The 15,760-nt window shown below is 43.6% G+C and overlaps 1 protein-coding gene across 6 annotated transcripts in view; it reads right to left on the reverse strand.

Moving 5' to 3' along the window:
• The window catches only part of ADGRG2 (adhesion G protein-coupled receptor G2), an 81,711-nt gene that overhangs the window by 50,490 nt on the left and 15,461 nt on the right, over positions 1-15,760 (reverse strand). For all 6 annotated transcript variants that reach the window (XM_032756650.2, XM_032756649.1, XM_058441374.1 and 3 more), the window contains exon 2: positions 307-342. In XM_032756650.2, coding sequence (XP_032612541.1) covers positions 307-342 — 36 coding nt within the window. The remainder of the gene's footprint in view (positions 1-306; positions 343-15,760) is intronic.

A 15,760-nucleotide genomic window follows, 5' to 3' on the forward strand; every position in this document is an offset into this window, starting at 1 on the left:
TCTTCAAGAGACTTGTGAACTAGAATACTAAAAATAACTGATGAACTTAAGTAATTACTGTAATGAAAACTAACAATTTAGTCCCCTGTGATTTGTTGCCTGGCTTTGTCCAGCAATATGGACGGATCAATATGGCTGTCCTCTGGTCTATGCTTGCATTGATTTTTCAGGTGTAGGCTTAATGACCTAATTAAGCTTCTTGGAGGAAAACAATTTTGTTGTACCTGACTACATGCCATGTTTCATAGAGAACTTATAGAATAATATTTTCCTGAAATTCCCCAGAGTTCTAAAAAAACAACTTACCAGGTGGTGGTGACAAACTGGAATTATCAGTATCTTCTGTTGAGGAAAAGATGTGATTCAGAATTAGTTTAGTTTCATGAGGACTAAAATCAATAAAATTGTATTATATCGAGGATTTTTTGTCAAGTAGGTTTCAGCTACTCATGTTACTAAAAAAAGTATGTGAATGTTTATCAGCCTCACTACTGTAACAATTTCACTATCCATATGTACTCCATCCCATCATGTTATAAACCTCAAATGTGCACAATAAAATTTATTTTAAAAAATACGATAAAATAGTTTAATTTATGCACACATTTGTAGGAGATTAACATCTTTAATGAAGTGAACGTAAGCTGAATTACAAATAGCTACCAAAAGAGGGCAGTATGTTAATTTACTATTATCTTCAACAGCCTAATCAATACTTTTTAACGTGTATGTTTGCATAAATTAAACTTCCATTAACTGTGCTGCTTTTGAGCACATACATTATATCTATTAAGCCATTTCTTTCTTATGGGTTAAGCTAGATCAGACACCTCTGGGTTTATAAACTACAAAAGCTGCTGAGTTATTTATTTGCGGAAAATGCTCAGATCCCTTAAAAGAAAAGTAATTCTATATTTCTATCTATGAAAATAATACATACATATTGGAGAAACTAGAAATTACAGATAAGCAAGAAGAAGAAAATAAAAACCATCTATAATTTCACCACTCGGAGAAAAATGACATTAACATGTTAGTATATATTATTTCTCTATGTGTGTATATATATTTACATATATGCAGATATACGCATATATGTTTATATGTGTATATATATTTACATATATACAGATACATGCATATATGTTTATATGTATATATGTATGTATAAGGATTATATCACACAAAAATATTTATAACTTGATTTTTCTTATGACAATATATCCTGAACGTCATTCTATATCATCAAACAATTTTCCACAACACCATCTATGATGGCTGAATAGCACTTCAATTGTTGTATGTACCATCTACCTATATAACAAATTTCCTCTTAATGGGCATTTTGATGTGTATGATTTTTCATGATTACAAACAATGCTGCAATAAATCCTTTGGGCTAAATTTTTACATACGTATGTGGCTATTTCTTTCAGAAATTCCATAAATGTTGTTTGCAAAATGCCCTAGAGAAAACTTGGACCAATTTATACTACCCTTTAGAAGTGTTACATCCCCAAACACTGACCCACATGGGGTGTTATCTTATACATTTAAAAAAATTAATTACAAAGGGATAATTATTTTTACAATGTTATCTTGAGATATAATTAATAGGAAAGAATAAGTATTTTGCAAACTAATGTTGCACAGTGAAACATACCTGGTAGCCTCTAGGAACCTGTTTTCTTGAAATGACGGTAGGGTACTGATTGTTTTCTGGGATAATTAAAGTCATAGTTCAGCTTGAAAGCAGGACTGAATGAGTGCCCAAGTTCCCCAATAACCCTGCAGCCAACAAGGCAAATGTAGGCAAGTGGCTAGGTGCTTTGGTGCCCTAATTTAATTGGAGTTACTTCTTCCTTAGTCTCTGTTCTTCTATATCTCTCATGCTACTTTAATATTCCACTAATCTGTTGAGTTAGCTTTTAAAGGGTTAATTTTGTTTTTGAGACGGGGTCTCACTCTGTTGCCCAGGCTGGAGTGCAGTGGTGAAACTGTGGCTCACTGCAGCCTCAGACTTCCCAGGCTCAAGTGATCCTCCCACCTCAGCCTCTTGAATAGCTGGGACCATAGGTATGCACCACCACACCTGGCTAATTTTTTTATTTTATTTTTTGTAGAGACGGGGGTCTCACTATGTTGCCAGGGCTGGTCTTGAACTCCTGAGGCTCAAGCACCCACCTCGGCCTCCCAAAGTGCTGGGATTACAGGTGTGAGCCACCATGCCCAGCCTGAAAGGGTTAATTTAAAAAATACCTTTGGGAGCACTTAAGGGGTCATCAGTCATTCACATCGTAGCATGAGTTCATTTGAATTGGGTGAATTCATCTGATCATCTAGCAAAGAGCTACCACACTGGGCAACGTGGGAAAGCCCTGGGTAAAATCAACATTCAATATGGATTACCCTCAGAATGACACTTGTCAGTGTGGGCAGGTAAAGTGAAGAAGGGCAGGAGCACCTGGCAAAGGCGGGGAGCAGGATGAAGGCACCTGGGAAGAGTTAGGTACCAGAGAAGAGGGATGGAGAGTGACGTCGAGGGGCAACAGAGGCTAACATTGCTTCATTGACAATTTTGCCCGGTGGATGGCCATAGTTCCAACCTTTTCCACTGCCAAATCTGTTGACCACAGCTGTGTACACACAGGGGGCTGATTTGAGTTTCAACTCTTTCTTACTTATTAGAAAAAAATGGGCAAGTCAAGGGTAAGAGAAGAGCCAGAGCAGAGAAGGAAGTTTTCTGGGAAACTCACAAAACTGGTCCTCCATCCCTGAGTTTGATAGGCGTGGGCTTATAATCAAGAGCTGAAACTTGATCAAAATGTAGATGAGGCTGGGTGCAGTGGCTCACATCTATAATCCCAGCACTTTAGGAGGCTGAGGCGGGAGGATCACTTGAGGCCAGGAGTTCGAGACCAGCCTGGCCAACATGGCGAAACCCCGTCTCTACTAAAAATACAAAAATTAGCCAGGCGTGGTGGTGCACATCTGTGATCCCAGCTACTTGGGAGGCTGAGGCATGAGAATTGCTTGAACCCAGGAGGCGGAGGTTGCAGTGAGCTGAGATCACACCACTGCACTCCAGCCTGGGCGACAGAGCCAAACTCTGTTTCAAAAAAAAAAAGCAGATGAGGGGTTGGACCAGCCCAGGGCTGGTCTCTTTCATCATGAAATGTACAGGGCTCTCAGTAACTCCCAACAGGAAAGACGGAGGTCTACTTTGATGAAGGGAGGGAATCTAGTAAATTAAAGCTAGAGATTTTTAAATGATTCTTCTCTGCTTTTTTCTTTTGGCATTTCTTTTTCCTTTAGGAACCCAGCTGCTCAGTGACTAACATTTATTCACTTTTTCTGTCTCTCATTATGATGCTCCACCTCATTCCTGGTCCAACCTAGAGGTATCCCCACAGGACTTACACTTTTCTGAGGATCAGCTTATGTTTCTCTTGGGCCCTCTCCTAACTCACTTCCCATTTGTTACAACTTAAAGAGGTGGTCGTCATATCCAATGAGTCATATATTTGAGCTCCATGCCACTCTTAGGAGACAAAACATTTCCATTGTTAAAAAGATTCATAAACAAAGAAAGGAAAAACATTTAAAATTTTCAGATTTTCCTTTGGAACCTACAAAGAGCCAATTTTCAAGCATTATTCATTTATGGAAGTCTCAATTTAAGTCAATAAATAAAATTATGGTGCTGTGTCTACAAAATTTACTCAGTATGACTCCCTAGTGATTTTTTTTAAAACGAAGTCCATATATTCCAATTAGGATGAGCAGGAGTTTGGCTTAGAATAGAAGCCAAATGGAGCCAGACAAACTGGAAACTCAAGAAACTGGCCCCATCGATGGAGTGTCTTTCCCTACATCCCCTCCCAGGCACTTTTTTTTTTTTTTTTTTTTCAGTTATTGCCACTACCTTCCAAACTCTAATTCCACATGGCCAAGTGTGGTTTGAGCACTGCCATGTGAATGTCTTGCTGTCATTGCTTGTCCAACTCAGTATATCCAAGAACTCATCCCCCATCACCCCACATCATTTCCACCCTTGATCAGTTCCTGAACTCAACAGTATTGCCAGTAACACCGGCCAAACATTTAAGTTGAAAACTTCAGTACTGGTTTGCTGTTGCTGCTGTACCATTAACTTAGTGGCTTCAAACACAAAATTGTTATCTTAGAGTTCTGCACATCAGACGTCCAGTAGGAGTCTCACCAGATTAAAATCAATGCTGATGATGCTAGGCCACATTCTTTTCTGGAAACTCTAGGGGAGAATCCATTTCCTGCTTATTCAGGATAAGCAGAATTCAGATCCTTGTGGTTGTAGGACCAAGGTCCTCATTTGCTTGCTAGCAATAAATTGAGGGCCATTCCTTCAATTCCCAGAGTCTAGAAGCCCCCCGCATTTCTTGGCTCATGCCCATTCCTCTATCTTCAAAGTCAGCCATGATGGGACAGGGCCAGGTCTTTCTCAGGTGGCATCACTCTGACTCCTTTTCACTTTTAAGAGCTATTAGGCCCACCCAAGTAGTCTACGATAATTTCATGGTCTTTCATTTTAATCACACCTGCAAAGTTCCCTTTGCTATGTAAGGTAACATATTTACAGGTTCCAGGGATTTTAGGATGTGGACATCTTTGGGGAGCCATTAGTCTTTCCACCATACTCAGAGACCCAGTTTCCTAAATTATGGAGAATGAGTTGCAAGGAACCGCCCTTCAAGAGAGAAAATCCTACAGGGGTCAAGTGAAGAGCCTGGAACAAAGAGTTACTTTTAACAATAGAGTCGAGTCTACAAACCAAGATGCTAACTCTCTGGCCATTGCTTCTGACTCCTCCCCATCCCCAACTCCCACCTCCATATCCAGTCATTGCATCCTGGGCAGTCTTCTCATTGTAGCATGGGGCTGTTGCAAGGATTCTCAAAGACAGAATGTACGTGGCATAACAGGAGTAGCAAAAACTGATCCACGCTTCCTGTGATCCAGGCTTACCACATGAAGGACTTCAAACATACTTTATTATTTAATCAGCCAACAGCTTTGCAAATGTGATGAACACTGAGGATCCTGAGATGGATCGATTATCCTGGATTACCTGGGTGGGCCCAATCTAGTCCATGAGTTCTTAAAAGTGGAAGAGGAAGGCAGAAGAGTGGGTCAGAGTTATGCCACGAGAAGGACTCCTCGACCCTGAAGAGGTAGGTGGTATCATTAACATCATTCCTTGTTAGTGCTTGAGAAACAGGCTGGGTGAGGTTTAGAAACTTGTTCAAGGCCTCACAGATCATTGCTTGTAGACCTGAGGTTTGAACGAAGGCAGTTTGACTTCTGAGCCTAACCTCTGAGGCTCTACTCTATCCCGGTTCCAATGACAAACTCTGTAGACCATAAATGAATACAGAAATGGGGGGTGTTATTATTATTATTATTATTTTGAGACAGAGTCTCGGTCTGTCACTCAGGCTGGAGTGCAGTGGTGCAATCTCGGCTCACTGCAAGCTCCTCCTCCTGGGTTCAACTGATTCTCCTGCCTCAGTCTCCCAAGTAGCTGGGATTACAGGAACCTGCCAACATGCCTGGCTAATTTTTCTATTTTTAGTAGAGACGGGGTTTCACCATGTGGGCCAGGCTGGTCTGGAACTCCTGACCTCAAGTGATCCGCCTGCCTTGGCCTCCCAAAGTACTGCGATTACAGGTGTGAGCGACCGTGCCTGACCGTAGGGTTTTATTATTAATCTTCCTTAATCTCTCTCTCATCTGTCCCTTCTCCTCATGCTCACTGCCCCCTTCCATACCCAGGCCGTCACTGCCTCATACCCGGGTGAAAAATTAGAACCCTAGAACCTTCTAATTGGAAGGAATCCTAACATTCTTTGCATCCCATTTCTTCCCCCATACAGTAATCCATCCACCAATTGTACACCCACAGTCTCAATTCAGCCTCCAAACAAGTTTTATCTTGTCTACATAGCGGGAATCACGCTGGAGTTTTTTGTTATTATTATTCTTTTAGTGACAGGGTCTTGCTCTGTTGCCCAGGCTGGAGTGCAGTAGCACAATCATAGCTCACTGCAGCCTCCCACTCATGGGCTCAAGGGATCCTCCCACATCAGCCTCCTGAGTAGCTGGGACTATAGGCACATACCACTATACCTGGCTATTTAAAAAAAATTTTTTCAGAAATGGGGGTTTCAAACTCCTGGGCTCAAGTGATCCTCCTGCCTTAGCCTCCTGAGTAGCTGGGACTACAGAGGTGTGGCACCATGCCCAGCTCCAAGTTATTGAAAATTTGAATTACTCACCAACATTTAAAAATCAGGAAATTTCAAATAAAATTCCAATTTTTCACCTTGTTTTACAAAATTGTAAGTTTTGGGAGATGACCCCTTTATGTCGGCTCCCTGGCCCTCTAAAGCATGCCCTGGTTACAAAAGCTGATGGAGCTGGCTCTCTCCTCTTTATATCTTCAAGTATTCATTGACTACACCCTTCTTTCACTTGGCATTTGGACAGATGTCATTTAACTTTTCCACTGTGTGCCTTGTTTACCCAACTAGACGCTAAGTTGCTTGATGCTTTATTTATTACCTTCCAGGAATCTAGTCCAGTGTCTTGTTTGTGGTTGATGTCCTAAAATATTTTTGCAATGACTAATGAAATCCTTAAGAAATCTCCATCAGTCAGAGATCAGTCGGGAACCCATGACAGGTAGTTCAAGAGCAGGAATGTAACACAGGGAAATGCTGCAAAGATGAAGAACTGGAGCAATCCAGAGGTGAGCAACAGCAGGAAGATGCTGGAAGAGCAAAGGAGGGAGGTAATATTACCAGATACCGATGAACAGAGCCACGAGGCAGGAGTTCAGGCCACAGGATGTTGGAGGGGGTCTGTCCAGTGAGACTGGAATCATGGAAGAGGCACAGCCCCCATTAGAGATGCCAGCCAAACCGAGAGAGGGGGAGAAATACCCTGACTTCCCCTTTCCTCTTGCACTCCAATCTCCTGTCACTGCCACCCACTGGCCGAACCTAGCTGGAAGCCAGTTGGCAAGGAGACATGAAGGATATTGCAAGGGGTCAGGTCCCTGTGATACAGAGTAAGGGAAGGATGGGGAATGGATCTGAAAGTAACAAGGCAAAATGACTAATGCAGAGTCAACAGAGGAAAGACTCAAGAATACTTCTTGGATGACTATGACTCAGATTTCAAAGTTTGGAGGAGTAGTTATAGCTGCCGATCACAGCAGATAGATGCCTTAACAGGTCTTACAAATGTATGCTAAAATGGCCACCCAAATACATATCAAAAACAGCATTAAAAAGTCAGCCATTGTGAGCCCCCATTGCCTACAGTGGTGACCTCAAGAACATACCTGTTAATGACTTTTCCTCTTTTCTTAATGCCTTCTCCCTTCTCTCTTTTCCTAATGCCTGCTCCTTCACTCCTGATTCCTGGGATCACCTCCCAAATAAACTACCTGCACCAAAGTTATGCAAGATCATGTCTGGGTGTTTCTGAAATGTTCATTTTTCTCCCTGTTGTTTGACACTGTGGTAGATATTAAGACTTCAACTGTGAGATGGTTGTCTTACAGCTATGATTGTGGTAATACTATGAGTATTTACTTCTGCCACATTCTTCCCCAAGTTGGATGGGAAAGATAAAGGCTTAATCTTTTGGGAGTGGATCTAAAAAGATTACGACTAGCTCTCCTTGCATGAATATTTTCAACCCGACTGAAACTTGTAATCTGGTGGCAGTCCTCCTCTGGATTGAATTACTGTTCCATAGAGAGATAATTAAAAACAAGCCACCACGCCTAGGTACTCTTATATGGGAACCCCAAACAGAACAATATTTTTGTTGTTATTACACTGGCTCTTAAGGGCTTGGGATAACAGACACTCTTCCAGGAACTGCATTTTCAGAGTTTACTACATAACCCCCAAAACTGAATGAAAACATTTCTAATTTGGCATATCCAAAACATGTTTACTCACGCTGGGACACTGCTCAATAAGTACTCTTACATAATGTATTTATTAAACGATTAATAATGACATCATTAAAGAAAACTTCAGCGCTTAGCTGATGGAACTTCCCAAAGTGCAAGCAATCAGCAGTTCTAGGTGGGCTTTGGCCAGAACGGGAAGAAGGTGAAATGTGTTCTTGAGCCCCCAGCCCCCAATTCTTGCTTTTCTCCTGCCTTCGCACAGTATCGCCCACCCATCCCCCTGGCTCTCGATCCCTCCAGAACTCATCCTGGTTCTCTCGGGGCTTTATGAACTGTCCCTTCCCCAAGGGTCCATGAGATGCATTTTGGAGCGTCCATAAATGCCCCAAAATAAAATGCAAATGTATGTTCATATGTATTTTTTCCTGGGAAGAATAGAGTCCCAAAAGGGGGTCTATTTTTAATTAACAAGCACTTATACACCATTACTATATGACTGGGCACTGCATAAATATTAGCTCATTTAGCCCTCATAACAACCCTATGAGGTACGTTATCCCCATTTTACAGATAGGGAAATGGAGGTAAAGAGCAGTCAAGTAACTTGCCCAAGATTACATGTAAAAGGGCAGATTAGGATGTGAGGCAGACTCTTCAGCTTCACTACACCAGGCCGCTTCTCATCTTGGGCTGTGGGCTGAAGAGAAGGAAGGGCCACTGACCTACTGGGTGTCCACCATGCTCCACCAGGAGGGATGTGCACTTTAGGAAGAATGAGAGCCTTGAAATTAACTTTCTGACCAGTAGAGGATACTGGGGGATCATTCCCCCTTCCCAGTGCCTCTGAAACTAGACACATGGCTAGCAATCTAGGCTGCTGGTCCTGGCCCATGCTGATAATGGAGCGTCGTGGCTGTGCTTTTCATTTAGAATGCTAGCCATGATTTCTGTTCACTTCCGAAGTGATTGGTGTAACTTCCAAAGGCTGGTAGCTTCTAGAGCTCTTTCAGTCTGACGACATGTAAATGCTGCTTAGCGCTTTGGGGGTGGGGAAAGCGGGAGGCCGACTCGCCTTTATTGGACACTGATGACACTGGCCTTTATACCTGTGCTCCTCACTCAATGGAATCGCCCCAACATTTCCATGAAACAGACAGCTCTCTACCCCAACCTTATCTTCTCCTGCCCTCCTCTCACTCAGCCATCCTGGCCTCCCTGCCGTTTCTCCAACACACCAAGCATATTCCCACCTCAGGGCCTTTGCCTTTGCTGTTCCACCTGCCTGGAACACTTTTCCCCCAGAAGGCCCCTTGGTTTGCTCCAGAGCCTCCTACACATTTTACTCAAATGTCACCTTCTCCGAGAGGCTGTTCCAGACCAGTCTGTTTCAAACTGCAACACTTTCTGCCTCTGCCTGATCCCTTTCATCTCTTGATGCGCAGGCTCGCTGCCATCTAGCGAGTTAATATGTTTATCTACGTGCGGACATCCACAGCCCTGGGAGTGGCTGTCTCCTTAATATTTTCTTCCCTGGGCCCCTGACTTGCCTCATCCTAGTCCTGGCCCTGTGTCATATATAAGCGTTGTTTTTTTGTTGTTGTTGTTGTTGTTTTGCTACCAAGAACCAACTTTCCACCCCAATGGGGATGATAGCGCCTCCATTGAGAATGCATGCCCTAGGCAAGCTTCTCCAACCCGCAGCCCACAGGCCACATGTGGCCCAATACAAATTCATAAACTTTCTTAAAACATTATGAGATTTTTTTGTGATTTTTTTTTTTTTTTTTTAGCTCATTAGCTATCATGTTAGTGTATTTTATGTGTGGCCCAAGACAATTCTTCTTATTCTAATGTGGCCCGGGGAAGCCAAAAGATTGGACACCCCTGCTGTAGGGTTATCTCTGCTTCCTCCAGAAAAGATACGGTGTGAAGAAAGAACCCTCTCCTCCCCAACCCCACTAGTGTCTAGAGTGATTCTGCTGCTAGCCAGCTGACACTTTCCTTCTCACCAAAGCATCTGTCATGTATGGGTTAGCAAGAGTCCCTTGTGGGAGTTTTAAGTGCAGAAGCGCCTGGAAAGGTGGCAGGGGTGCGTGCACTAGTGGTTTGGCTGTGGCGAGCAGTTTTTCCAATTTCCCTTAGTTCACACCACTCTTTGCCAGTTCACAATTGAGCAGTGATCACCAGGCATCTTAGTTTAGGTTCTCTGGGTCGCAGGGCCTAAGATCAAGACTGGAGTGCAAGTACTTTCTTTGGGAGGTAATCCCAGGAGGCAGGAGAAAGAGACAGGGAAGGATGGAAGCCAAGTTTGGGGTGTTTGTTGTGGACAGTGGGAGCTCAAGTCCAAGGAGACCTCTGAGAAGCATAGAGAATGCCTTCTAGAATTGTCTCTAGGAAGGGTTGGAGGCTGAGGCATTTATCCAAGTCTCCCTCCCCAATAGTTGACATTTGCTCCTGGGCCATTACTTCCCCTGCACTCCTGGGCTCTTCCTGTGACAGCTGAGCAGGCTGCCAGGGCTCAGGGGAAACCCCAGAGGCAGACAGAAGTCTGCGAACATAGAACTGTCCACCTCTTCTGTGGCTGGTCCCATAGATGGCTCAAAAGGATGTGACGGGGCACGAAAAGCGATGGCTACACTTGGGTTCCTTTGATTGACTTCCTGTACACACTTAGATGGACACAATGGTGGAGCTCACCGATTCTCAACCCTGGCTGCACATTAATATCACCCCCAGGGAAATTACTGATGTAGTCAGTCGTGGTGGCTAGCACCTCAAATCCCAGCTACTCAGGAGGCTTAGGTAGGAGGATCACTTGAGGCCAGGAGTTCGAGACCAGCCTGGGCAACGCAGCAAGAACCCATCTCTAAAAAAAATTTTTTTTTAATTAAATGACTGATGTCCAGATCTCACCCCTGATCATTTCAACCTGGGCATCTGCATTTTTGACAGCTCCTCTAGCAATTACGATGTGAAAAGAAGATGGATGGAGAAGCACTGATTCAGCCATGGCTGACATGTCGGAGTTGGAATGGACAGTGCCCGGACCTCACAGTCTCAGAGAACTGGAGAAGAGTAAAGCTGAAGAGGGCACCATCTGGTTACAAATGACAAGTCCAGGGCTCCAGGTGAGTGCTTTGTGTAAGAGGAGACTGCTGCATGGTGATACAATTAAAACTCATGTCCCCACCTCCTGGTTCCATGTCGCACATGGTGCCCATGACACTCTTTTTTTTTTTTTTGAGACACAGTCTCGCTCTTTCGCCCAGGCCGGACTGCAGTGGCGCGATCTCGGCTCACTGCAAGCTCCGCCTCCCTGGTTCATGCCATTCTCCTGCCTCAGCCCACCACCACGCCCACCACCACGCCTGGCTAATTTTTTGTATTTTTAGTAGAGACGGGGTTTCACCATGTTAGCCAGGATGGTCTCGATCTCCTGACTTCGTGATCAGCCCGCCTCGGCCTCCCAAATTGCTGGAATTACAGGCGTGAGCCACTGCGCCCGGCCCCATGACACTCTTTAAACCTCAGAAATCACTTCCCTATGGGTTCCAAGTCCAAAGCCTTAAACTAGAAGCTGAAAACCCCCGGTGGCAGATTGCATTTTCCATGAATGGCCACAGTAATATTTCTCATCTCACAAGTTCTTCCAGAACTTTGCCACTCTTCTGTCAAGAAGAGTCCCCTTCTCTTGATCCTGGGTGGGCTTTGACTAAGAGAATATGGTGCAAGTAACACTATGGGCTTCAGAGGATAGGTGACAAAAGGCAACAGAGCTTCTGCCTGCTTGCTCTCACTCTCTCTCTTTCTCCCTCTCTCTTATCCTTAGAACTCAGGCCATGTAGAGAGGCCACATGGGAACTGAGGTTCCTAGTCCTCAGCTTCCACTGAGCTCCCAGCCAACAGCCAGCAATAACTTGCCAGACATGTGCACGGGCCATCTTGGAAGCAGAGGATCCAGCCCTCAGCCAAGATGCCCCAGTTGATTCCATGTGAACTAGGAATGAGCCCTCCTGCTGAGCTCTGCCCAAATTACAGATCTGTGAGCAAACTGAATGATAGTTGTATTAAGCTACACAGAAATAGATAACTGGAATACCACCCATGTCTTTCTTTCCAAACTTAGTTAACTGAGTCTGAGCTAAAGAGAATTCACACTGTGTATCTTATACTGAATACCCACTATATCTGGGGCATGATCGCTAATAATCCTCACAATAGCCCTACAATAGGAAACGATCATCCTCATTTCACAGATGGAGAGTTTAACGGTAAGCCTGAACTCAGACTCAGATTTGTTTGACTTGAGAGCCCATACCTCTTTCAGTAAGCCATACCATCTCCATTCACTCTATGCTGTCTGGCCACCTGACAGGCTGTCTGTGAGTCTATCTCCTTATTAACCCATCATTCTTGCTACTTCCATGATAATCAGCAAGGCTGAATGATAGCTCTCAATTCTATGGGGTCTTTCCAGGAGAAGGGCCAAAGAGGAGTGGCTGATCACAAGGTCATCGGCACAAAAAGATGGTGGCCAAGCTACAGTCCTGCATGGCACATGAGCCAGATGATCAAGTAATGAAAGCTATGCTAAGAAATGTGGGCTTTATCTTGTGGAGAAAGAGAAGCAGTAGAGGCTTTTTAAGGTACATTTCAGAACAATTATTATTTTTATATTTATTATATATTATTTATATATATAAAACCACAAATTATATGTTACATATATACGTATGTTTTTATGTCTATATATAAACACATATATGTTTATATGTATATAAACATATATATATACACATATGTATATAAAACACATAACATTTACCATCTTAACCTTTTTTTTTTTGAGGTGGAGTCTCACTCTGTTGCCCTGGCTGGAGTGCAGTGGCACGATCTCGGCTCACTGCAACCTACACCTCCCAGGTTCAAACAATTCTCATGCCTCAGCCTCCCTAGTAGCTGGGATTACAGGCGCCTGCCACCACGCTCAGCTAATTTTTGTATTTTTAGTAGAGACAGGGTTTCACCGTATTGGCCAGGCTAGTTTCGAACTCCTGACCTCAGGTGATCCGCTTGCCTTGGCCTCCCAAAGTGCTGGGATTATAGGCATGAGCCACTGCACCCGGCCTCATCTTAACCATTTTTAAGTGTACAGTTTGGTTGCATTAAGTATGTCCACATTTTTATGCAACCATCACCACCTTCTCTCTTTAGAACTTCTGCATCTTCCCAAACCAAAACCCCATACCTATTAAACAATAACTCCCCATTCTCCCCTCCCCCTTGCCCCTGTTCCTGACACAGAACAACATTTTTTACATAACTATGAAATAAATGAGGGAAATCTGAAGTGGGAAGGCCAGAGAGTAAGCTACGGGGGTAGATTGGGCAAGACACGATGAGGACTTGAACCCATGCTTGGGAAGCTGGCATGAAAAGAGAGGTTCAACAGATCCTTCTAAGGTAAAAGTGAGAGGATTTTGCAGGGGATGGGGGTCACTGGGATGTGGGAGTGAGGAAGAAACAGGAATCGGCCTGCCAGCAGTTAATCTATTGAACTCCCATAGTCCACGTGACCCTGTACTGCACCCCTGAAGAAGGCAGTGTGGCAGGTAGGTTAAGAGCCTAGACTCCAAAGACCAGGACGGCCTAGGCCCAAATCCTGGCTCTGCCATTTGCTAACTATGTAACTTTGACCACTTACTTAACCCATCTGCACTTCAGTTTCCCAGGTGAAAAACAGGCACGAAGATAAGTGTAACAGGACATACTTCATAGGCACTACTGTTAAAGTATTGAGAAGAATACACAGTAAATACTGCTTACGTCAGTAGTTAATACAATGACTGTATTAGTCCATTTTCACGCTCTGATAAAGATATACCCAAGGCTGGGTAATTTATAAAGGAAAGAGGTTTAATTTACTCACATTTCCACATGGCTGGGGAGGCCTCACAATCACGGTGGAAGAGGAAGGAAGAGCAAAGGGACGTCTTACATGGCAGCCGGCAAAAGAGAGAGTGAAGTGAAAGGGGGAAATCCCTTATAAAAACATCAGATCTCATGAAACTTATTTGCTACCACAAGAACAGTATGGGGGAAACCGCCCCCATTATTCAATTATCTCCCACTGGGTCCCTCCTACAACATGTAGGAATTATGGGAGCTGCAATTCAAGATGAGATTTGGGTGGGAATACAGCCAAACCATATCAAGGATGCGCTCTCTATTCTTCATTTTCCCAGTGACTTATCTAAAAATGATTTCTCCCTTCTACGTGCAAGACTTCCACTCCAGTTTCTTTTCTCCTTATATTATTTGCTTCCAGTTTCTAAAATATCCTTGGGATCACTTTGAGAACATGGGAGGAGAGAAGCAGAGGGCTTCAGGAAATCTGATGACCGTAACTTACGTTTTATAAGTTCTTGTACAAAGTCAAGAACAGGTGAAATTTCCAGGAAGAATGTAGAAGACACAGTTAATCACGATGTTATTGGGTTGCCCTTAAGTGGGATGCATGGTCTCCCTAGGGGTCATAGGCTGGCTTCTAAAAAGTAACTAAATTTTTTTTCTGATTATAATCATAATGTGGTTTTATGTGGGAAGAATTCTAAGCCACAGAAAAATATAAGGAAAAACTTGAAAAGTACTCCTAATCTTACCACTCAAAGATAACGTTAGCTGGCTGCAAGGATCTTCAGAATTCTCTAGGCCAGCTGCAGAACTGAAACAACAAAATAGAGCCTTGGGAGATGTTAGCTTCATGTTTTATTTAGAAGTATTAGCAGATAGAAAATTGAGCTCATTAGCATGCTAGCATGTGTGGTGGCTCCATAATGCATCATCTTCGCTAGACCAACTACATTTCCCAAAATTCCCTTTCCTGCATATTTCTAATTAATGTGGGACAGAAGAGAGTTTCCTGTGGGAGATCTGGGCAGATGTGGGCAGCAGCCATGTTGTAGCTCACATAGGTTGGCAATGATCAGTTGCCTCATCTTATTAGGACCAGGGAGCTGCCAGGCCTGTAACTGTTCCACCTTCTCCTGGGTTTTCCTTCAGCTTCTTCAGCTCCTTGGCCATGTGTGTACTTTATGACGAAGGGCCCAGCTTCTGCAGGACATCCATACTGCCAAGGTCAAAAGCAACAATAAGCGACGTGGGGCTCAGTCTGTTCTTGTGGGCTACAATGCATGCTTCTGGTTTCCAGGTTGTTCTTGCTCTCCCTTATTTTACATTTATCCTTCCTTCCCAACTGCCTGTCCCATAGATGTCGAGTCCCAGCATCAGATGTGAAGATGAGAGCTTTATAAAGACTGCTTAACCAGCTCCCACAGTTGTATTAGGACAAATCCCTGTAGCAAATCCCGTGTGTGTGTGTGTGTGTGTGTGTGTGCACGCGCGTGCGCGCACCTTAGTGGTTCTCCTGTGATTGAATCCTGACTTACACAGTTTGAGATGGAAAACTTCTGAAGCAATCAGATTAAATGGTCTATAACTGTGCTGTCCAACGTGGTAGCCATTAGCTACATGTGGCTATTTAACTTTAATTAAAGTTAAACATAATTAGAATTTAGTACCCCAGTCAAGTTTCAAGTGCTCAATACTGTGGTCACATGTGGCTGGTGGCCACTGTTTTGGGCAGCACAGATATAGAGCACTTCCATTATTGCAAAAGAAGTTCTATTAGCACTGGTTTATAGTGATAATTACTAGTATTTACTGAGTTCTCACCATGTGTCAGATGCATTACAGGCATTTATTTTACATGCATTAACTCAGGTGTCCCCGACC

This window comes from Hylobates moloch, unplaced genomic scaffold (assembly GCF_009828535.3).
Source record: "Hylobates moloch isolate HMO894 unplaced genomic scaffold, HMol_V3 SCAFFOLD_7, whole genome shotgun sequence".
In the NCBI taxonomy this organism is placed as follows: domain Eukaryota; kingdom Metazoa; phylum Chordata; class Mammalia; order Primates; family Hylobatidae; genus Hylobates; species Hylobates moloch.